The sequence below is a fragment of the Maniola jurtina genome, chromosome 4, assembly GCF_905333055.1.
Source record: "Maniola jurtina chromosome 4, ilManJurt1.1, whole genome shotgun sequence".
NCBI classification, from domain to species: domain Eukaryota; kingdom Metazoa; phylum Arthropoda; class Insecta; order Lepidoptera; family Nymphalidae; genus Maniola; species Maniola jurtina.
The window spans coordinates 11365449-11390697 of NC_060032.1; the positions used below are offsets into that span (position 1 = coordinate 11365449).

At 38.4% G+C, this 25249-nt stretch overlaps 3 protein-coding genes across 9 annotated transcripts in view; 2 read left to right on the forward strand and 1 right to left on the reverse strand.

Annotated features, from left to right (window-relative positions):
- Positions 1-668: 668 nt before the first annotated feature.
- LOC123864921 (histone-lysine N-methyltransferase EHMT2-like) lies at positions 669-15272 on the forward strand. Of its 4 annotated transcripts, none has more exons than XM_045905681.1 (20): positions 669-1285; positions 2028-2529; positions 3364-3573; positions 5074-5163; positions 5951-6073; positions 6616-6752; positions 7473-7675; positions 7787-7989; positions 8450-8661; positions 8884-9054; positions 9701-10065; positions 10221-10381; positions 11026-11187; positions 11330-11393; positions 11499-11632; positions 11957-12101; positions 12681-12836; positions 13396-13629; positions 14211-14395; positions 14855-15272. In XM_045905681.1, exons 1-20 carry the CDS (start codon positions 1051-1053, stop codon positions 14964-14966), a joined length of 3804 nt encoding a protein of 1267 aa, XP_045761637.1. In that variant the 5' UTR covers positions 669-1050; the 3' UTR covers positions 14967-15272. The 4 variants fall into 4 exon arrangements, with proteins under 4 accessions (XP_045761637.1, XP_045761638.1, XP_045761639.1 ...); XM_045905682.1 differs by having other exon boundaries at positions 5981-6073; XM_045905683.1 differs by lacking the exon at positions 3364-3573.
- Positions 15273-17790: 2518 nt separating this feature from the next.
- Positions 17791-22907, forward strand: LOC123864933 (dual specificity protein kinase TTK). The gene is made up of 6 exons (XM_045905707.1): positions 17791-18801; positions 19702-19847; positions 20199-20359; positions 20878-21080; positions 21557-21704; positions 22213-22907. Exons 1-6 carry the CDS (start codon positions 17929-17931, stop codon positions 22401-22403), a joined length of 1722 nt encoding a protein of 573 aa, XP_045761663.1. The 5' UTR covers positions 17791-17928; the 3' UTR covers positions 22404-22907.
- A 1132-nt stretch (positions 22908-24039) lies between these two features.
- Positions 24040-25249, reverse strand: part of LOC123864917 (spectrin alpha chain) — a 36773-nt gene continuing 35563 nt past the window's right edge. For all 4 annotated transcript variants that reach the window (XM_045905675.1, XM_045905674.1, XM_045905673.1 and 1 more), the window contains one exon: positions 24040-25089. In XM_045905675.1, coding sequence (XP_045761631.1) covers positions 24961-25089 — 129 coding nt within the window. In that variant the 3' untranslated portion in view covers positions 24040-24960. The remainder of the gene's footprint in view (positions 25090-25249) is intronic.

Genomic DNA, 25249 nt, shown 5'->3' on the forward strand with positions numbered 1-25249 from the left:
AAGAGTATTTCGAACCTTAGCCATGCGTATGAGGAATGATGACGCAAAACATTTCGTGCGTGTTGATGGAATGTTAACGAAATAAGGATGGGAACTCAACCGACGTCTTACGGTTCGGTGGTAAAATGTTACGGTTACAAGGTAATTAAAATGAATAATATGGTAAGAAAAAATATGAGTAGGTACCTACCTACTAAAAGTAAAAATGTAGGTAAGGATCTAAGTAATATGTTTGTCGGTCCGAAAAAAATAAATCGATTTTTACACCTTTTCGATGGTTGGATTTTTCTATCAATATTCCGAAAAATTAAACATCGTATCGCTCTAAAATTTCGATAAACTGATCAAATTATATCGATGTATCGATATTTTTGCGACAAGACAAGTCTAAACTCTAAAATCGACAATGTAAATCACAGAAATAGAATACTAGACTTCGTCTGTGTTGGTGTTAGCTGGCGGGCGTGTTTTGCCTTTTTGGAGTGTTTTTTTTGTTAAAACTGACTAGAAAGCGCTCTAAGGGGGTGCCGTGCGTGTGTCAGCGAGCGCCGGCACAGACGGGGTCCATACTTGTATAGTTTAACTAACTTGTTACAAATAACTACAAACTTGACATTGGCTAATCTTTGTAAAGCCAGAGGAGAGAAAAAAAATCACAGACCAATAACCCAATAAACATATGATGTAAAGCATTTTACATTTATTTGTGCTCGCAGAAGTAATTTAAGTACAATAACAATAAAAGTACCGTAATGTAATGTAAATAAGTTAATGCTTCTTTTAGTTTTAAAATTACACAGTTTCGCTGTATGCCGTCACATTTTGATTGAGTGCTCACTGCTCAGGCTCACTGGCTCGCTTCTTATGGATATTTTAAATAAACATTTAAAAATGTATTAAAATCCCTCCACCATGTAATGTGAATATAAATAAATCTATCAGTGGTGTAAATATTCTATTTCCGACATGTATTAAACATTTCTCTCAAAAAGTAAAAAAAAAACAGCGAGGACGCCGCAACCTCGAACTCGCATACACGACCTTGGAAACATGCAAACGGACGAGGCTCCCGTCACCAATAAGGAAGACATCGACACGTCGCCGTCGTCCGATCACGTAAATAATAAAAGTGATACTAAAAAATCCGACACTGATGATCCTAAACCGCGCATTGTACTAACTTTCCGGTCTGAAAAGTCAGGCGCTAGGACAAGTAATATGAAAATCGTGTCAACTGAAGAGAAACACGAGGAAATCTCTCCTAGAAGGTCCAGCAGAACAAGAGGTAAAGTTCAAAAATCTATATACTCATTAATTACATACAAAGGTTATTTCATAATATTCATGTTCTTGTGCACAAAACACTATGAAATAAACTATTACAATGGCAACTTATAATCAAAACTTTGTTTGTCAAATAAAAATGTGTGGTGATGGTGATAATTTAAGTCATACCTATATAATCTAGAAAACTAGATGATGCCCATGACTTCATCTGTGTGAGTCCTGGTTTTTAAATCCAGTCTGCACTTTGATATTTTGGAATAAAATATAGCCCATATCCGTCCACCAACCATAAGCTATCTGTACCAAATTTCATCAAAATCATTTAAATAGATGGGCCACAGTTTGACATTTCTGAAGTAAGTATGGATTAAAAATAAAGTGAGGGTTCCATATGAAATGAGCAGACTGCACACTAGGTGGACGGACATCATCAAACAAATCACGGATTCGGGAGGTGCAAGACTTGAAAGGCCCTATATGAGGCTTATGTCTAGCAGTGGAGCCCTATTGGTTGACAATGATGATCATGCAGATGGTTCCAAATGTGCTCCAGTTAAAAAAAAACTAAGCTGGGTACTTTTTATTATGAAAAATATTCTGTATAAGCTTGATTTATCATTTTAATGCATATATGAATAAGATTTGAAGCACACCTAAAGAATAAGATTTTTGAAACATGTTATAATGTCTACAACTCTACACAGTCAAAGCAATAATTCTGACCTATTCTTTTCAATTAGGAATGAAAAAAGAATCAGATGAGGACACAAGTAACATAAGCCATTTAGAATCTGAGGATGACTCTCATGATAGTACACAGAAAAGATCAACTAGACGCATAAGTAAAGAATACTCTGATGTGTTAGCAAATGCCATCGCAAGGAAAGAAAAGTCTTATGAGAGTGCTACACCTACCCAGAGGTTGTCTCGTAGGATTAAACCTACAGCTAAGATTCTTGCAAATGAGGAGTTACGAATGGGCTTAGAGTCACAGAATAATGCTCGTCTTGGGATTTCTACTGATAAAGTTGAAGGAGGGGTCAGAACAAGGCGTTCCGCTCAGACTAGGAATGTTGAAACTAAGCCTGTGGTGGAAAAGAAGGCGTCAAAACGCAAAATACAGGAAGAGACTGCTGCAGATAGCTCAGACAGGGAAAGTGACAGCTCCAATAAAAAACTGATGCATCTCTGTAACCTGGGCTTGAAGATGAAGGATGAGGAATCAAGTGAAGCAGAAAACAGGTAACTATTAAGTATTGTTATTTGTTGTAATTTTAAGTTATGTAAAAAATCAAAAACATTGTTGTATTGTAACTTGCACAAGGCTTTTTTATTTTTATTTTATTTTATTTATTAACTTGCACAAGACATTATGGTTTCTCGAACATGCAACTCAATTTCATTGTTGCTGCAAATTTACAAATTTTTGTAAATTGTAGCTTTATCAATATCACTTAATAACATTATAATTCTTATATTCAAAGCCTAGGTTCCCTAATAACTTTCATAATGTTCCCTGTGGAAAAGGATAGCAATAGATTTAGACCAGTCAATTTAGTTAAGTTTAACAATTCTGTACAACAGATTTAGCCACAACTGGATTGTATTTACTATGTGAAATCAGTTGTTAATTTAACTAATTATGATAACTTTTAAAAAGTTTATTTGTAAGCTATTTTCATCCATTAGTCACTTTTTAACAAATGTGTAACAACATTGTGTGATAAAAATTCAGTTGAATCTGTCTGGTGGGTGTGATGTTATGCACCTTGTTTATGGATTGTTTCACTGGTTTTAGCATTTTCACTTTTACACTACAATTAATTAAAAATGTTTATTATGAATGTTGTTTGCCCTTTGAACGGCGAATGCATCAGGCACGCAGCGAGGCTTGGCTCCCCGCACCCCGCCGCCGCGCACGCCCTGGTCTAGTGCAGGTGCACTAGACAGTGTCCTAACATTAAAATAAGTTTATATAAAATAAAAATTAAATCAGTATACATAAAGCCATGTTACATTAAGTTAGTGGAAACCACTACGTAGTTTTAGCTACATCATGGCTATGACTGCTTTTAGAAAAACAGAAAGTTCAACCTACGAGGCTCCTGACGATGACGACGATGATGATGAAGACGATGAAGATGATGATGTGGATGATGAAGAGATTGACGATGACACAGAAGTAATCAGCAAGCTGCTGGAGGCGGATGAAGCCAGTGCAAGTGATGAGGAGTTCAGCCCCGAAATAACAATGAAGAAAAAACGATCCAAGAAAAATTCTTCACTGTATGAATCAGTTGTAGCAAAGATTCAGTTTACCTTTAATTTAACGACACACCAGCATTTGAGTGCATGTTCTTATTTCTCCTTCTATAATGTTGTTTGTCTTTTTCTTTACTTACCAGATATTAACCACTGATTTTCTTTTATTGCCAAGAGTAAAAAAATCGGTCAAGTGCGAGTCGGACCCGCACACGAAGAAGCCATACCATCGTGCAAGAAACAACACTTTTTTATTTTCATAGCAGCCATTTTGAAATATTTTATAATTTATTGTTTATAATTATTATTTATTTAGGGGCAATAGAAATAATATACATTCTATAAAAATTTCAACTCTACCTACCTATTATGGTTTACGAGATACAGCTTGCTGACAGACGAGCAGAGGCTTAGTAATAGAGCACCCTTTGGATAGAGAACCCTAAAAATAAAATAACAGTTTAAATCTGACTATATCATCAACAACTGATCTCAGAGCAGACTTGTTTTGGAATCCAATTGTACAATGCAGTGTAATGATTATAAGTAACACATTATAATTGCGTGTGCACACATTTTATACAGCATAATTTTCCTACAGTATAGGTACTGCAAAAAAATTAAAGAGTTGCAAACTACTGGGGAACTGTTTCCTTGACAATTCAAAAGCACTTGTAAAGGTTTATTTGAATAAAAAATCTTTTCATTTTTATTTCTATAATAATGATAACAACGTAGGAGAATAAAATATATTAATATTTAGGAAGAAGACTTGGATATACCGCTGACAAAAAGTTATCTACACCAGGCCCTATTAATTTTATTTTGTTCTAAAATAAGTTTTTTTATTGTTTTTTTTTTCCTTAGTTTTTGAGACCGTACATTAAGCCATCACCATCATTAGTCGTGACAGACTAGCTGATGCCCGTGACTTCGTCCGCGTGGATTTAGGCTTTTGAAAAGCCCATGGGAACTCTTTGATTTTTCGGGACAAAAAGTAGCCTAAGTCACTTTCCAGGTCGTAACTATATCCATCCAAAAATCGTGTCGATAATTTGCTCCTTTGCGGCGTGATTGAAGGACAAAACAACAAACAAACACACTTTCGATTTGATAATATGGGTAGGATAGTAATGTCACATGATGTATTGTGGGGAAACCACTAATATTATTAGTAGTTTTCCACCACCATGATCGCTTCATTTTCATATCTTAATTTATCTTAGACCTACTATTAAGATTTCAATGAAGTAAGTAGGACAAGGCACCCTTATGGTGAACATCCAGATACAACCTGCGACTTAAGGCCAAAATTAATGCTTATTAAACATAGCTTATGTTTAACTTGTCGATAAGTTACTTAGCAATGCTGTTATTTGTCAAAAAGACTTTTGACGAATAACAACATTGCTAAGTAACTTATCGAAAGATTAAAGATAGATTGATTATTAATTTCGGCCGTAAATTGGTGAATGGTTGTAAGCGTTTGGATAGTTTAACAAATTTACATATTTTTGTCCACAGTGCGCCCCTGCGTCGTTCTTCTCGGAAAGCGAATTCCGGGTCGTATTACTACGACGAGTTTATTGACGACAGCGACGACTCTGGCGACAGGTACTTGTTACTTTACATGTTTAGACTAAATCATTGCTTAGAAGTTATATCCAGTGTGTTGCAAGTAGATTTTATCTATCTAAAAGATTACCAGACTGGCTAACATGTCAACATACAGCTTAAATCATTGGGTCTATTAAAATTAGATGTTGTATGTAGGTTTTCTTCATGTAGAGCCCAATTTTATAAATTCTGATTGAAGATTGGTTATGTATAGTACGCGACAGGTTGAGGTGGCAATCGGGGTAGGGACACCCTGCACACTCGCACTGCACGCACAACAGATGGAAACGTTTAAGTGCGGAAACCAGCCCAGAGAGAAGAAAGAAGAAAAAGAAACCGATGCGGGCTAGCGCCGGTGACGTGCGTGCGTGTGCGGGCGTCCCCTCGCCTCATACCCCGATTGCCATCGACCTGCCGCGAACATCAAGAACATTATTTTATGTACACCAGTCTCGGTAGGTAAAATATATAAGGTTCATTTTCATTATTGTACCTATATTTTATTGAAGAAGTCATTCATACAAGTACATGATAAGAAAAATATTATCAGTATGAAAATATACATTTTAAAAGCTCAACAAAGGCAATCGGAAAGTTGTGCTCTTAAATTGCCTTTGTTGGGATTTTACGTATTACATATAAATAAATAAATAAAAATATTTTGTATCCAATTAAACTTTTACAAGTACTTTTGAATTGTCAAGGAAAATTCTTAAACTAGTATGAAACGATTCGTCGTAGATTTAGCTGAAGCGTTTATTAATAATCCCTATAATTTTTCTAGCGTGAAACAATATAGTGATATTGTTTTTAGTGACTATGCACCGAAACGTAAGGATTCACGATCGCTTGATGATGGCGAGGTTGTACCAGAGGGTGGCTCTGAAGGGGAAGCAGAAGAGAAAATGTATGTATTTTGATATTTTAAATAATTTACTTAATAATAACAATAATTTAAACTACAGAACTACCAAATCATTACTTGTTTAAAGTTTCTTCAGAATAGAAGACTTTCTCATGAAGCATCTCGATTATTTTATTTTATCCATTTATTTGTAATCAACAGCGTTATAGCTAAATAAAAAAATAAAGCATAAAAAAATAAGGCTAAATGGGATTACAATACAGGATTACAGTTTACTTATAAATAATTATTAACTATAACAATAGCTTCTCAGTAAAGTAGTAGCAGTAGGTGATTCAGAACATGAGTGCGCGCGTGTGTGTGTGTGTGTGTGTATGCAATTTTATTCTACCATTTTATATTCTAAGCAATGTTACAAATTCTAAGTTTTTTTTAAAGAGTCATTCATACTCTAGTTTGCAAAAAGGAATTCATCCTACCGATAATAACTTTTGTTGTGGTTCTTCCAGTAAGATTTTAATTGATGATGAAAGCACAATTTGTGACTAGAAACTCTAGGTAAAAGTTTGCTCTAACATGTGTAGTGCCCCAGAAGTAGCGAGTGCAGAAGCAGAGGAAGATATGCCTGAGGCTGCCTGTCCGACCGACTCGTCTGCTATAGTTGCCACTTGTCTTTGCGAGGACTCCAGTAATATCTACGCTGCGCCTTCCGAGCTTAAAGGTACCTGAGACTACTTTTCAAATTAAACTATAAATCTGGCATTCTAACACCTCTATTCACAAACGTGTCATGAGGTTTCATAGTGCGCTCGAATGCAACATGTAGGTTCCACCAATCAGATTACTGTATCACTTCAATTTACAATAATTTGATTGGTGGAACCTACACTATGCGTTCGAGCGCACTGTGAGACTTCATGGTAATGATTGTGGATACGGCCGTAAGTAAGTTTTTTGTCTGTTTGTTAGATAAAATGCGAAACATATATTGCACTCTCTTCTGTAATGGATGGAAGAGAAAAAATACCGTTGGCACAATGTTATGTTCTGTGAAAAAAAAATATTGCAGACTTATCTCATTATTGGTTTTTTTTGGTTTACTGAGGAAAATATTACCAGAATGTCCATTCAAAATCATCTTCAGATCACCATCATTCAAAATCATCACCTGTCAGATCTGGGCGGAAACTTTTCTTTGAATCTGCGAAATTGGTAAGGAGTGAATCCATTATACATTGGCAGTTTAAAATAGAGAAGTTTGAACTAGTTCATTGATTCATTCACGATAAAACAACTGAACCATACACATAACTAGTATTCTAAATATGGCATCATTATTTTACAATTTGATATTAGCTATTGTCAAAATGCTTGGTTTAATTAAAAACTCGAGGATATTATTAATCGCACAATGGCTTTATTGCATTATCCCTTCCCACAGAGCCAGTATTCTGTCAAGCCATAGAGCTAGTAGACGGCGTGCGCGTCGGCTGCTCGCACGCCGCCGCAAGAGAACCCGGTGGCGACTTGCAGGCGCTGAGGCGTGCGGGGCCTCGAGCGCCGTACTTCCTCGCCTGTCGCCAACACGCGGCTCAACTAGCCAAGCACATGTGCTGCCCCACCTGTGGACTGTTCTGTACTCAGGTAGGTAATAAAATTGATACTGCAAAAGCAACTTGAAAGTGGTGGCGCTTCACTTTATTCATAACCAATTTAGCTGCAAAAATCGCAGTTAAACTGGATCATTATTTCCAGGGTATATTCTACCAGTGCTCCAAAGACCACCTGTTCCACTTAGAATGTGGCATACCGGGTGGGGATAAGCAGAAAGCGGGCTGTCCGCACTGTGGTGTGCACTCATATCGCTGGCTGCCTGTCAACAAGGAGCTTACTCGCGTGCGCGTAGACATGCACTGCAGTAACAAGCGTGTGTTCCTGCCAGACCAGCGCGAGCAGTGGTGAGTTGTGTGACAGAAGTGGCCATACTGACCGATACTTCTTCTTCTTCTCTCTGGGCTGGTTTCCGCACTTAAACGTTTCCGTCTGTTGTGCGTGTGTTGCCCCTCCCCGCCGAAGTAAAAGAACTGACCGATACATCTGGCCATATGGCTAGCCATACGATCACATGACCATATGACACTAGACCATACTGACTGAATTATATACTTGTCCGGCCAAACTGATCGAATTATGCACCCGGCCATACTGACTGACACAATGGCATGCTAGTATCAAGTAAAATTTTGCAAACTTCACAGCTGTTGTTGAGTCCTGCCACGGTCTCAACAAGCAGTGAGATGCGCGTTTAAAAATGAACCAATTCTTCATAAGAAATTGAACCAATTATTATGTACTAACCCAGAAACATTAGGTAAATATTTTTTCGTGTATTACAGAACAGTATTTTTTTTCCTACAGCACTCCAGCCTTCCTCGGTTTCTCATCAATCGACCCCTCACAACTGGACCAAGGGCCGCCGATCCCAGAGGATCTGTTGCCTTCCCTCCCAACAGATATAAAGACGCTCTTTGAGGGCGTGGACAATGAAGACATGAGCGATCATTCCATACAAGTATTGTATGAAGCCATAATGTCGGGAGAGCCTGTTGAACAACTGATACCGAAAATTAGTAAGTATAAAGTATTTGCAAAAAAATGGACATGGCTGCATTTCCAAGACTTCTTGTGATGCTTGATAGTGAAAATGACATCCATTTTGGAATCTAAAATGGCTGAATTGCTGGCGTGCGTACAGACAGAGCCGAATGACGTTTCTTTCTTTTTTTATAATAATGAAGTAATAATTCCAAGCATGTGGAAGAAAAATATATTTAATAGTGATTGTGTTTCAGTCCGCGGTGATCACATAAATGCGGCGCTGGCGGAGCTAGAAGGCGGTACATGTGCGCACGCAGCGGCGGCCCGCGGCCGACTGAGCGCGCTGTGTCTGCTGCAGTACGCGGGCGCTAACATCGACGCCGTTGACAATGCTTCTAGGACGCCCCTCATGCGAGCTATACTATGTGAGTATAATCTAGCTAAGCCAAGGGATTCTGATAGATTGAGTCATAACTTTGGTTACGATCACAGATATGTCTAATGATGGGTTACAGGACAAAAGAGCAACTCTCTGATGTCAAATATGTGAGTTTGCCTGCACTGGGTGGTTGCGTTATCTATTTATAGTGCCTGAAAAACAAGTTATCGTGACTAAAAATACATTATTTTATGGAAATGGTCAGTGATGATATGGAAACTAAGTACTATAGTCGAACTCTTAATTAAAAATACTTTTTGATGTTTCCAGTGCAACCAGATTTTTGGGAAAACTAAATAGGGGGCAAAGAGATTGCTAAGAATCTCCAACTCAGTTGGTACAGTGGGTAGTATTAGAAAGGTGTCAAACATTGTGAGTCGATCTTTCAATGGAATTAATGGTATAAAAATTATAGAAAACTCAATCACCTGCTGTAAATTACTAAGCAACGTCTAAAACAACCTAAATACTCAATAAAATATATATTTACATAAATCATATGTTGAAAGCCTTTTTCAAAGAACTAATTTTAAGGTACTTATTTAATTTTAGTAATTGTGTGGATATAGATATGTTGCATTATCTAATAAAAACAATGTTTATCTAGCATTCTGTATTCGAAATTTTTACAGCACTACTGGACAAAGAACCAGAAGAGCTAATTCCCGAAGCTGTAGACGAGGAAGCAGTTGAAAAACAAGAAAATAAGGTCATTGAAAATGATGGCGAAGTTAAAACAGGTGTAAAAGTGACAGAAGATATTATAAATAATAAAGATGAAACAGAGATAGAAGATATCAAAGACGACAACAAAGTGACAGAAAAAGATGTTATAGAGAAATCTGGAGAAGAGAAAGGGATAGAAAATATAGAGAAAGAGGATATGAGTGGTTTAAAAGAAGAGGAAAATATTGATGATATCAGTAAGACAAGTGATGGAGATCTCATCAAAGTTATCAAGTATCTAGTAGCGGTTGGATGCGATGTCGACAAACAGGTGTGGTTATTTTACATCACTAGTTTTTAAAAGTTACTTTTTCTTAAATCTAGAAGCTAAAGGTTGAAGAAAGCGAAGGCAGTGTCGAGAAACGTGCAGGCTAAAAACGGTAAGAAGGTAAAATTCCACATTTAAAGGATAATTGGGGTTTTCAGGGTCCAGAAGGAATGACAGCCTTGCACTTAGCTGCACATCACGGCAGCACCGCAGTTTGTTCTATTCTGCTGCAGAGTGGCGCCGAGGTGGACCCGCGCGACCAAGGCGGCTGGACCCCGCTCGTGAGGGCCGCCGAGAATAAGCACAAGGATGTAGTTAAGTAAGTGCCTTATTAACTATTAGATGATGTCTGGGATTTAGGCTTTTTAAGACTCCTATGGAAACTCTTTGATTTTTCAGGATAAATGTACCCCTATTTTCTGCGTCTCTGGGATGTAAGCTAACTTTGTACCAAATTTCATCAAAATCGGTAGAACGGATATTGGACGCACGAGTTTGGCTTGCAACGAGTCTTGGTTGGGTCTATGCAGATGATTTGATTGGAATTTCCTCGTTATAAGAAGTATTTCGTTATAAGTAAGAACCAGCAAAACTTTTCAAACTTTTTTGATTGAATTGAAGTTTAAAATCCAGCGCAAGTGTTTTTGGTGTTTGTTTGTTGTTTTGTATTTGTACAATTTTTAAATAAGTTTGGTAAATCAGCCAGTCATGCTACATTCTGTGACAGGGAATAGTTCTCCCTGTTGTGGTGTATTCGGTATATCCTGGAAAAAAATCCACGCATAAATATTCACGAATGATGTGCGGAACTCAATCGTTCCGCACGACGACACATTCGCGATATTAGGAATCATTTGATGAATCCCAATAGTGGAGCTGTACGGTGTACCAATACGGAAAAGTGCAGTAGCAATACTGGTTCACGAACATAATTTCCCAGTTTTATGCAGTATGTCTTTCTAGGTTGCTGCTCGACCACGACGCAGACCCTACAGCTAGTGACAATGAAGGCAACCTGGCCGTGCATTGGTGTGCGCTGAGCGGCGACGCGCGATGCCTGTCTCTGCTGCTCAGGGCTGCGCCGCACACGCTCAACGCGCCCAATGCACACACCGACACGCCACTGTGAGTGAAAACACACACACATACATACACAAAGTGACATGTAGGCACGCGCGCGCGCAAACACAACCCTGAAACGCACGCGCGCACATATACACACACTATCTTTAATGACGAATTTTCTAAAAAACGATATTATTTTCAGACACGTAGCAGCTAGAGAAGGTCACTACCCCTGCGTTGTTATACTGCTCGCACATGGAGCCAAAGTACGTATTCATTCTATCGGGGAAGTCTTACATATTATGGGAGGGATACAATACTTGAGTGAAACAGCTATTTAGCTATTAATGATTAATAAATTGTTCTCTTAGACCAGCCTCGAAAACTCTTCGGGTGAGCTGCCAGGTGAAGTGTGTGCCGGCAAGTGTCGAGACGCCATCAACCTCAACATGCAGATGACGCTCGCGCTCCGGGACAAGATACCGCGACACCGGATACTGTCCAGGTGACCTTACAATATACTGTTCTCATGTCAGACTAGGGTAAGTGTGCGTAAAAGTACCCATGGGAGTTTTAAATAACCTAAATTCGTGCGGACGAAGTCGCTGGCATGATTTACTATTTTATAAAGGTAAAATATGGCTACGTCATTTGTGTTTCTTTTCACGGATCAACCGCTAAGTCGATTGTCGTAGTTTGCCACAGAAATAACTTGCAGACAGAAATATGATGGACATAGGATAATTTTGACCTCAGTATAAAAGGAATTCCTGTTGATTTTTTTTGTTGCAAGTCCCACTCGTGACTGTCTTGTCATTCTTGTTAACAGTGACATATCCAACGGCCGCGAACTGTATCCTGTACCTTGTGTGAACGAGGTGGACGACGCGACTCTGCCGGAGGACTTTGTGTACGTTTCGCAACACGTCTCGCACACGCACATACCGCTAGATGACACCGTTGACACTATGCAGGTGAGCGCTTGTTTGCTGATTTGTTCTTCAATCACGCCGCAACCGAGCTACGGATTGACATAATTTTTTTATGGGTATAGTTAAAGACCTGGAGAGTGACATAGGCTACTTTTATCCTGGAAAATAAAACAGTTTCCACCGGATTTTTAAAAACCTAAATTCACGCAGATCTAAAACCTCGCATAGGCAAGCGTCATACATTTGTATTTCAATAAGTAACAATTACGTACGCTTGTGAGTGTGACAGGCGTGCGCGTAGCGAAACTCGTGGATAATAATGTAAGACACTCAAATACGGTATGGACTTATGTCAAAAATTATTTCTCAGTGATTATGAAATAAAGGGTTTTCATAAATACGTAAAATCCACGTCGTTCGTTAGTTTTAAGTGTAATAGTTATTTTAAATTAACTATTAAACTAAAAAGTCGTAAAATCATTGAGACGTCATATGCCAGTATTTTTTGAAGCTTTTATGATACTAAGCGCGTGTTTTGACGTTTGATAAGAATATACTGATTTGACTAGCGGTCAAACACCGGATTAAATTAAATTAAATAGTGCATCACATGTATGCCAGGGCTGTTCGTGTGCGGATGCGGAGTGTGGCGGCGACTGCGCGTGCTGCGTGCTGGGCGTGCGGCGCTGGTACGCGCGCGGCCGCCTGCCGCACAACTTCCCGCACCACGACCCGCCCATGCTATTCGAGTGCAACCAGACTTGTGGCTGCAACTTGGTGAGCCATCCACTAAACACAACAAGCTTGATTAGCCATAATCCACCAGAACAGACAAATCCGTATGGTACAGCATGCGATGTACACCACGCGCTCTCCCACTGCTAAACATACAGCAAAGCAAGCAATTACAAGCACTGTCTGATCAAATTCCAAGATAATACAAAATTATGCAACATACACATTCACTATTTAAAAGTACTCATGCCAGATTTATTGTGTCTAGTGTCTACACTCAATTCTACTTTGTTATGTACGCGACCAGATGATATACAAAACAATAGGAAGGTCTTCAGAGTTAGTGTTATGTCTGGGGACGCAGGTGAACCTACTACTGTTCCTTGGAACTTGTTTAATTTAGTGCTTTGTAAAAAACTTTGTTTGCGCGATTTAGGCTCCATAGTGGCTAATTGAAGAGATACCCGTAGCGCCATCCAGTGTCAGTATGTAGAGACCGCCACAGTTCTATGAATTCTTTGTAAACAAAATTCTATGAAAGCAATCAGCTTACCTGTTTCCAGATCACATCAGTTTATAATATCTTGGGATCTTTATTTAGAAACGTTGCTCAAACCGCGTGGTGAGCCGTGTAGAAGCCACCGGGTCTCTAGGTGCGCGCGTACAAGTGTACCGCACGGCGCGCTGCGGCTGGGGGCTCAGAACACAGCAGCGAGTGGCGCGCGGCTCGCTAGTGGCGCTGTATAGAGGCGAGTTGCTGGGGCACGAGCAGGCCGACTCGCGGTCAAACGACCAGTACATGTTCGCGCTCGATCTCAAGCCGGACTTGTTGGAGGTAAGGCATGTAGTGACTCGTGGTCAAATAACCAGGTAATGTATGCGCTAAGCTGGACTTGTTGGAGGAGTGAGACTTATAGTGGTTGAGCTGTATAGAGAGGCCCTACTGAACCATCAATAGACCAACTTGCGGTCAAATGACCAACATTTATGTTCGTGCTCGATCTCAAGCCGGATTTCCTTGAGGTGAGACTCTACTCCTCCACTGATGCCAATTGCGTACTTCGGTCAAGCGTACGAAAGCACCTTGTATGCCAGCAAGACCAAACTGACGCTGGTAACCTTGACAATAATCGGGAGGTATATGTATGCTCAAATAATATACAAAATACAGGGTTAACTTAGAGTGGTAGGACATCTAACACTATTTAATTAGGTCAATTTCATGCTTTAACTCAATCACGGTTATTACTGACCTATCACTGTATAAGCTTATGCCAATAAAAAAAGAATTTAAGCGATGTTAATCATTTTGTCTCACAGCCACTTCACACAGATATACTGTGTAAGGAAGAGGGAATGGTTAACGCCGCAATCATTATGAATTGACGCGAGTTATACAATATTTCGATTTCATAGGAATGCAGCGACAAAACGCAACTGTGTGTGGACGCTGCGTGCTTCGGCAGCGCAGCGCGGTTCATGAACCACAGCTGTCGGCCCAGCACAGCGCCCGTGCGCGTCTTCACAAGCACGCGAGACCTGCGCGCGCCCAATGTGGCGCTGTTCGCACTGAGGGACCTGCCAGCCGGCTCCGCGCTCACGTGAGTCTCTCAGGCTGACATCTATAGAGCGCACTTTGACTTTGCTCAGACTTAAGACATTGTTAAAACGAGATAATGTTATTTTACTGGGATAAATATGTCTCGTTTTAACTGAAACTTAAGTCTGAGCAAAATCAAAGTGCACTCTATAGATTTCAACCTCAAACACGCTGATTTTTGGCTATGGAAAATTAATCTTACAATAACAGTGTAATAAATTCCATGATTCGATAACTTGACAATAAAAATTGAATTTTATTTCTAATAGATATAGAGTGCTTTTTGTTTGTAACTTGTCTCCATTACACAGCTTCGTTGGTGGCATAGACTTGTAAAAAGCCAGCTGTTTTTGAAGTAAAAACTATAATTTTTGGTACTAACAATTAGAAAATTTGAAATAAACCATATTATTTTCACTACTGTCAGCAGTTCTTTTTTGATTTCTTGATTTTTTTCTAGATTTGACTATGGCGACAAATTCTGGTCAGTGAAGTCGAAATGGATCAAATGCGAATGCGAGTCTCCCGACTGCAGATATCCCGCCAAGACGGTTGAACAAATGGACACTTAATAATTTGTTTACTGATAATAATTAAGGAGATGGAGTTACACTTCGGATTAAAAAAAAATCCTTTAATCCAGATGTTTTTAGCTCACTGAATACAGTTTTCATTGAGGTACTTTTGGTCCTCCCGTAATTTTAAAATCGCAGTTACATCGTTTTGTACGCCAGATCCTATAATGTTAGTATTTAATTATTTTTATTTATAACTAGCATTAATCGTATTCGTTGTAAATATAAATATAATTGTTTATTTAAATTTTTTTACGAATAAAAGACTGTTAATATTAAACCAATCAATGCAATATAATATGTAAACTAGATAATGTTTTCTTTATACCAGATACTTGGACTACATACAATTTGCAAACCTCATAGTATTATTTTTATTTAAATACTAGGCAGTGTATGTGCTGTAATGCCTACCTACTCGCGCGTCACCTATTTATTGTATGTTGCTATCAAAAACCTTCGCAAGTACTATTCCTTGTATATTAATATACTCTTTGGCTTAAAATATTGTATACAAAGTTCCAACTCAGTCGGATAGAGTCTATCCGATAGACCAGGGGTTCCCAACCTTTTTTTGTCTACTGCCCACTTTAAGAATAAATTATTTTTTAACGCCCCCCTTTTTAAACATACTTAAAAACCGCTAAGTACTTATAACTGATTATTGAAACGCAAATTTATAGTATTCGGACAGAGTATCTTTTATTGAAAATAAAACAAACATAGTCAATTCTTATATAAAAACTAATGTGAAGGTTGAATCTGATGCTGTTCAATAAGTTTGTTGATATCAGGTTCCAATTTACTCAAAAACAGCCGCAAGTCGCCACGTTCGGTAACACGCAAACGATTTCTCTTTTTAGTAAGCAGCGTTGCCACGGCACTAAATCCACGTTCACACAAATATGACGATGGGAATGCTATCAAAAATCGTTGAACAATTGACAACAATCCAGGGTACAATTGCGGGATCGGTTTTTGTAGCCAAAATTCTTGATATCCATTTTTGAATTTGATTTTTATTTCTTCGTATGTTGTCAATTCCGGCTGAGGCTCAGTCGGTGTCTAAGAGTCTTCCTAGCTAGGTAGATGAAATTATAAATCGACCCCAAAGCCCTACACAATGCCCCCCTTTTTTTCCCCTGGGTCTCTTACCGCCCCCCTTTAGGCCTGCAGCGCCCACAAGTGGGCGTTATCGCCCACGTTGGGAAAGACTGCGATAGACGATACACAAAGCAGTCATTTCGTTCTCGAATTTCGTAGGTAGTTTACGAAATCTACCAGCTGCAGGCTGCAGCCTTCAATCTCTAGGCACGCCGCGTGTGAAAACCGTCGAACGCGCCTGCACCAGTTAACGCTGCTCATAGCATTATACTAAATTAACTAGCTGATGCCCGCAGCTTCGCCCTAGTAAAGACTTTTTCATTGGCCTCGAGGACCGAACTCCTGATGCTGTAAGGAATTGCATTCCTAATCCTGGTGATCCCTCGGGATTTTTAAAGAATCATCCATTTAAATTAGACTTGCAACGAATATTCGGTTACTATTCGGTATTCGGCCTATTCGGCTGCTTTTATTATATTCGGCCGAATACCGAATATCTACATATTATTCGGCCGAATACCGAATACTTAAACAATATATTTTGTCATCACACTAATATTATAAAGGCGAAAGTTTGTATGTGTGTGTGTGTGTGTGTGTGTATGTTTGTTACTCCTTCACGCAAAAACTACTGGACGGATTTGACTGAAATTCAGAATGGAGATAGATAATATCCTGGATTAGCACATAGGCTACTTTTTATCCCGGAAAACCAAAGAGTTCCCACGGGATTTCGAAAAACCTAAATCCACGCGGACGAAGTCGCGGGCGTCAGCTAGTAGAGAAATAATTGGTAAAATGAAAAATTAAAATCGATTGATTACGTGTATATTCATATTTTCATTTCTGTTATAATCATTTAAGTAGTCATTGGCGCATAACACAGGTACATAATCATCTTCTGAATTGGAAAAATGGAGGATTCTATGTATTTGAATTATTGTGGTAATCAAAATTTAGAAGGGTAAGGTTCTCATTTCTTTTATAATCATTTATTAAGTAGTCATTGGTACATAAAACAGGTACATAATTTAATCCAATTTAATAAAAAATTCCAGCCGAATACTTTTGCCTAATATTCGGCTATTCGGTCAGGGGCCTCGCCGAATATTCGGTATTCGGTATACTGCCGAATATACTATTCGTTGCAAGTCTAATTTAAATGTTTTTACGTGGTACAGAAACACGTTGCATCTCGGCGACGGGCTATTAGGGATAGGCTACTTTTGTCCTGGGAAATCAAGTTTCTACGGGATTTTTAGAAACCTAAATCCACGCGGGTGAAGCTGCGAGCATCAGCTAGTACTTAATAAAATTGAAGTGTCTATAATTTCGAAATAACTGCTGAGTACCTACCTCATATGTACCTATATTATTATCGTTTGTTGTCTATCCTATCCTATTGTCGTCTTTTTTTGTGATTATATCAGAAAAAATTAAAAAGTGTTATGTCTTGTACGGAACCCTTCATGTGCAACTCCGACTTGCACTTGACTATTTTTTTTTTTTAAACAGCTAATCGGCTTGTCTATTAGAAAGGCTAGAATCGTAAAGCCAGACGAGAAGAAAAAAAAAAGGCTAGAATCCAAAGCCATAAACTAGCTAGTAAAAGAATATGTTAGACAATGGTCAGTGTCATGTGTCAAGTTGTCAACGTCAATGTGACAACCATAGATACTCAAAATAATTTTCGTTTCCTCATGGTTTACTCTCTTTGTTTTGTTTGAATAGTTTTGAATTTTCTAACGAATGTTTTTTCGTCTGAGTTAATAAGTGCTTTATCACGTTAAAAATAAATAAAATCGTAAATAAATCAATGGATTTACGGGTTATTGTGTGTTAAAATTTGTTAACTATGAACGGGAACAGAGATTCCACGTCGAACAGCATCAAGTTTGCGCCTATGCCTATGTCGGCGTTGCTAGCAAATTTGAGGCCTTTGCAAGCCGTGGAGCCGGATACCCCGGACTCGAGTTTCACGACAGACGACAGCGACGATTCCTTCAGGGAAATAGCTACATTGAAGACACCGGTTCTAAAGAAAAACAAATCTTCAACACCACAATACAAAACCACAAAAACAATAAAAACTTTCGCCTCCGAAAGGAAAATAATTTCAAATGACCAGAATAAAGAAAACTCTAGCCATACCAAGATTCCGCAGCAGGTTTTATTTACCAAAGATCGTGATGTATTATCAGTACAAAAGCAGATGAAACCTGCTCCGAATTCCGAAATTCAAAAACGTATGTTGATACCACAACAGAATAACTCACAACTGCCTATCAAACAGAGTAATTCAGTGCAAAAAAATACTCCAGAGGCAGCCAAAGTGCCAAATAGTAGTCAAAAGTTGAAAACAGGAACACCTATAATAAAGTCAGGTATACGGAAATTTACGCCAGGTTCGGGGCGACAGAGTCAGAAAAAAAAACCTTTATTGACTGTGATACCGAATAGGGACAAAGTTATACGTGAATTGTTTAGACAGAACCAACAAACAGATCCTATAGAACCCACTCCAGTTTCTAACTCTTTACCTGTCCCAGAGACTCCTTCAAATAAGCCTGTGCCTAAATCATATGCGGCCACCCCGTCCTATCCTCAAGGCATACCTAGCAGTATCCCTAACAACTCTAAAGTGTTATTCAAAACTACTAGCATTAAAGATAAAAAGTACATGTACATTAAAAAACTGGGGACTGGAGGCTCCAGTGAAGTCTATAAGGTAAGGAATTTTAAATCAATGCATATTGAATTTTAGCAGCAACTGTGTTGCTTATGCATCCATAAGGGTCTTCTTTAAAGAGTTATTTCCTCTGCTAAGGAGTTACTTAGAAAATATCAAGCCCAAATTAAGCTGCAATCTTTGGTTGCTTCGTGGATTTTTTATCTGAAATAACATTTAAGCCCGGACCTTCTTATAGCTTCTGCGACCATCACGAAGTACAATACAAATTAGTAATTGTCGAACAAACTATTCCTTATGGCCTTAAAATATGTTATGTCATGTATTAGTTTTACGAACATTAAACGGCCAAGCCGTCCTTTTTTACCAAGATGTAGGGTTTGTAGAATCAGAGCTTGTAAGTAGAGTGATTTGTTATTTATTGTTATAAATGTGATATAGTCAAGAACATTTAAAAGCTATATACTTTGGACTTGGGATAGGTCCCATGGCCAGCACAAATCTAAGCTCAGCTAGGGGCTTGGCTCTACTAGAGATCTCATAACTTTTTAACAGTGAAAACATTATGAACTTGTGAGTCTTGGCTACCTTTTTACATGAAATGTTTTTGGTGGGATACATTATTCACAATCTGAAAACAGCTATCCTTTTCTTATCTTAAACATTATTAACAAATGATTAAATTTTCCTATAAGGAATAGTGTGTAAATGATAGATAAGATTAAGTTTTAATCCTACAAACATTGTTTCACCAATAAAAAGGCAACATGCCCTCCAAATATATACAATATCTTTATGCTAAATTTCATTGAAATTGGTTAAGTATAAAAATATTGAAGCATCCTGAACTCGGCAGGAGTAACATGCGGTTTCAGTCTAAAAAAGAATGCACAATCAAATTTTGGATTTATGATATTAGTATGGGTTCACTGTTGATAGGTGCTAGAGGTTGGTACATCATGTGAGTATGCAGTCAAGTGTGTGTTCCTGGCCACGGACCAGGAGATGGCGCAGGGCTACATCAACGAAGTGAGGCTTCTGAGGGAGCTGCAGAACTCTGACCGAGTTATACGCCTCTATGACTAGTAAGTTATCTGTCAGTGTATGGTTGAGGTTGAGCTGTGACAGCCTAGTGGTAAGGTTTTGATTCTGGGCGTGAATCTCTAACTTTCATACTTGTGTGTTTTAACCAATTAATTATCACTTGCTTTTAACAGTGGAAGAAAATGTGAAGAAACCTGTATGCCTAAGAGTTTCCATAATGTTCTCAAAGATGTATTAATCTGTCAATCTAACAATCCCTTCTCATTCTGAGATGAGACCCACCATGTCCAGCAGTGAGCTGGCAATAGGTTGGATTATTTTTCAATGGACCTTTTTGATTCAAATTTTTAAAACACAAAACTAGATCTGCAACAAGCATATAATGTTTGCAGTGAGTACGACAGACAAAACCAGTTCCTCCGCGTCGTGTTAGAGGTTGGTGAGACTGACCTGGCGTCGTTTCTACGCGCGCGCGGTGCCGGCCTGCCACCCGCGCTCGTCTTACATTACTGGGAAGAAATGCTGCTCGCTGTCAACTACATACATGAACATGGTCAGATAATCCACACTAATAATGTTAATGTACTAAGTAATATAAAGACCCTTTGTAGTTAAATATTGTAGAAATTAAAATAGGCAATCTCAGTAATATTTTTATGCAGCTTTGGCTAAGATGTTGGACTCTAATTAGATTTTTCATCTCATTTACATTATATTATTATTATTCATTATCATCGTCATCAAAGCTATGCCTGTAGTTTGTTCATATGATCAAATCAGAAATGAGCAGACCCATAGGAGAATAAGAGTAACTGATATAGATAAACTGGTTGCAAAGCTGAAATAGTGATGGGCAGGGCACATAGTTTGAAAAACGTTAGGGTCTCATGTGCTAAAATGGCCATCTCGCACCGCAAAGCGTAACATAGAAAAATCCTCCACTGGGTGGAATGACAACAAATCAGTTGCAGGGAGAATGTGTGAAAATATACTAGAGACTTAGTCTAGCAGTCAGCGAATATTGTTGATAATGATGATGATGATGATGATCTTTCAATGTTTATTCATTAGGTGTAATCCATGCGGATCTGAAGCCTGCGAATTTCCTCCTGGTGTGTGGTCGTCTCAAGCTCATAGACTTCGGCATCGCATCAGCAATAAGCGGGGATGCGACGAGCGTGGTGCGCTCGCAAGCGGCCGGAACGTACTCCTACATCAGCCCTGAGGCGCTGATGGGTGGCGCCGGGGGCTACGGCAATAGTGCCAACATCAAGGTAAGCTTCACTTCAGAGTAGTGCCAACATTATGGTATCACAGTAGTTTGAACAACATTGTATGAAAAATTGCTACCATTGAACCTTATTTACCAATGAATTTCTTGTTTACTAATTTATTGTAAAATAGGAGCCAAATAAATTGATTAACAACTGGAAGTTAAAAATGAATGACCTCTTATTAAGCTGCAATAGAATATTTTAAAACTTTTTCCAGATGTAGAATTTAGAATGAAAAAAAAGAGTTCTTAATAATTATTTGCATAACAGCCAGTGTATTTATTATATGCGAGAACATTTTGAACTTTCACAAAAGGTTTCGAATTTGGTTTCTTTGTTTTGCCATCTTATTTTATAAATGGTCGAAAGTTATCAATGCTTTGATGAAGTTATAACAAGTTGTTTTATAAAGCCATGAAGTACCTAATCATTCTTAGTTAGGGCACATAACTGTATGTATAACATTTTATTTTCAGATCTCGTACCGCTCAGACGTATGGTCTCTGGGCTGTATTTTGTACAGCATGGTGTACGGGCGCACGCCGTTCGGCCACATCCCCAACCTCGCCAAGCTGGCCGCCATACTCGACCCCAACCACCGCATCGACTACCCGCCAACAGACCGTAAGTATATTTCAGCCATCAGTATATATTGTACGCGCATTTGCGTATATGATACAGAGCAGAAAGCTGAAGACTATACCCAGTCTGGGTGGTGTCACAGACAAAAAACTGGTCAAGTGCGAGTCGGGCTTGCACACAAAGAGTTCCGTACCATCCTACAAAAAATAACATTAATTATATTATTATTTTTATGATGTAACCACAAATTCAGTTTTCGGGTTTTTCCCTTTACTTGTGCTTGCTATAAGACCTACCTACCTGCCTTCATGATTATAGGTCAATGGGAAGTACCCTATACATTTATTGACAGCCACAACATACAGACAGACAACAAAGTGATCTACAGTAAATAAAAGTATGATCCAGTAAGAGGTACCCTAAAAATTATTAAGTAGAATTGTATTGTGTTTGTTCGAATTGAATAACTTTATTTTTTTTCATTAGTTCTTTTATTTACTCTTACCAGTCTTTTGACTGTTGTCGATTAATGTTTATTTCTCATCCACAGAGCTGCCAACATCACTAGTCTCAACCCTCAAGTGGTGTCTGACGTACAACGCGCGGTCGCGACCGAGCGTCAGAGAGTTACTGGCCGTCAAGCACTTGCCGCGAGCGCCTCTGCCGCAACCTTTGCTCGACCGACTGAAACCGCACGTTACTCAGGACGAGTTCAGGTTGCTACAGCAGGCTCAGATATAAACTCAGGAATATGAGAAACGGGACATTCCCTTGCCATTGAGGTATACATCTGACAATGCCAATTAACAAAATTTTGATCCTCAATTGAACATGCGCCTCGCTATGAAGGCACTTTTGACATTAGAATAGTAATGTGTTGATCGAAAAAAATATAGTCAAGTGCGAGCCACACCTATGTCTTCGTGAGTTGTAAATAGTAGTTGTTTTAAAAGTGTTATTATAATTTAAGACACTTTCCTTAGATAAATTATTTTACCTAATATATTTAATGAAATTCATGCATACTGAATACAGGGGTTTCTATAGTAATAGATTTATAATAATAGATGACTGACTTGACAAGGTACCTGCGGGGTGATCCGCTGACTCTGTGTCTAACACTGTTATGTATGATAGCCACCGAGCTCGTTTGACATTCGTGAGTTCTACTTTGCTGCTTCACTGAGAGATATTAAAATATTTTTTGTAGTTCTATGGATTACAAGTGTAAATTAAAAATTAATACCACCCCCGAAAAGTGAAGGTTACTGTAACTAGAAAAGAGCTGATAACTTTCAAACGGCTGAACCGATTTTCTTGGATTATAGCTAAGAACACTCTTGATCAAGCCACCTTACAACCAAAAAAAAAAAAAACTAAATTAAAATCGTTCATTAGTTTAGGAGCTACGATGCCACAGACACACATACACACGTCAAACTTATAACACCCCTCTTTTTGGGTCGGGGGTTAAAAAATAAATGTCAAATTAGCTTGGCGGCTATCTTTCAGTGTTAGACACTGAGTTAGCGAATCAGTAGGCTGAACAGTGGAATTTTACTTTCCAGTTTAACCATAAGATAGAATTCAATAGCAAAACACAAACACGAGCGCAGCGAATGCGATTTTTTTGCTTCAATACAGAAAAAATTTATAGCAATAGGGATACAAGCTCTGCCATAAAAATGCAGCAAAGACCTGCAATACGCTTTTAGCAAAAAAAAAAAAATGGTTTTTGTTAAAAACCAGCTAACACCAATAGTTTTAAAGTATGATGTAGTAGTAGGATAAAATTTCTTTTAATTTTGGTCTTATGTAACTACTTTTTGGGGCTAGCAACTTTTTAATATACAAGTGTAAATTAAAAATTTATAACACCCCGGACAAATAAAGGTTACAGTAATAACTAGAAAAGAGCTGATAACTTTCAAACGGCTGACCCGATTTTCTTGGATTATTATAGCTTCAAGAACACTCGATCAAACCACCTTTCAAACAAAAAAAAACCAAATTAAAATCGGTTTAAAGGAGCTACGATGCCACAGACAGATACACACGTCGAACTCATAACAACTCTTTTTGGGTCGTGGGTTAAAAAGGATAACAGTCATCGTCCATTGTGTCTATTCAGGAACTGTATATTAAATAATATCGTGCCTATAGTAAGTGCACCTTTTGTATATTTTACTTTATAGCCTGTGCAGACGAGGGATTATTGTCCTTGAAGGACAAAAATGGGTCACTAAGAACTAACAATACGACAAAACATAGTAGTAAAAGGAGGACTTTTGCCCTCGGCCGACAATAGTAACTCGTCTGCACAGGCCTTTAGACTTATTACTAGAAGTACTTTTTATAAATAAAAGACGATCGAAAATTAGTGATAAATATATTTATTAAAATGTTTATTGAGTAATACAAAAAATAAATAAAAATCTTAGTGTAAGCATATAACACATCGGTAAATTGTAAAGCTAATATAGTTATGTACTGAAATGTAATTATCGTAACCATTGATTAATATTAAATTCTAGAAATTTGCTAGAAACATCTGAGTTTTTATTAGCAATCCGTTTCTGGGAGCTTCGTATCCCTCTGCTAGTCAGAGAAAAGGAATTCACCCACACTGCACAGTTTACCCAATGGTAACATAGTTTACATTAGTGTAAAATATGAACGATTACTCCTTATTATTTGAGGCGTAACACACGTTCATCTAAACTAACGCACAGCTAAGGGATTTGTGAAGAAATGCAATAATCAGAAGATAAGATACACAATAATATCAGTCATGAAAAATGGAATTTGATTCAAAGTATCAAAAGCTTTATCCTAAATGCAATAGCCAACCGCGCAGTATCTAACATGAGAGCGTGATTGCGCAACTCAATTGCAATATCAGTTGTATATGGAAATAGGGGGAAAACGGTAGGTACATCAAAATTAGAAGATGAGTAGTAAATCTGGTACATCAAAGAAGTTTTACTTCAACCGCGTTGTATTTTCTCTTTGTTATCAGAAGTGGCATTTTGGATTCTTAACCGACTTTATTTCTGATTCTGAAAGCAATTACGCTACGAAGTTAGCACCTAGGTTGAGTAATCAAAACAAGACAAACACTGTTAAACGCGTTCAGCTCGATTTAATAAATTACAACATAAGAGCAAACCGATGTATTGACTTAATTTTCCCCCAGGTGTAGTCACAACAAATTAAAAACAGTATTGTTGTTGAAGCTTGATTTAATAATTTATAATATAAAGGTACAACTGCGCGGCGGCAGGACGCGAGCGGGGCATTAGTTCTGGAAGAGCGTGCGCGTGAAGTCTATGTAGTCGAGCGCGTTGGGGATGGCGCGCTCCGACTTGGGCTCCACGTAGGGCTTCATGCGCGCCACGCAATAGTCCGCCATCTCCTTCGTGAGGTTCTGTGGGGGAAAAATAACAGATGTGCAATTCACACGCGGTAGATGTGAAACCCTCAGAAAACTAAACTTCGAGAGAATGATACGACTGCAGAGTATCAGGCGGGTAGGATAATTGCAGGGTTTATCTGCTATAACAATGTAACCAAGTTTAAAGTTATTT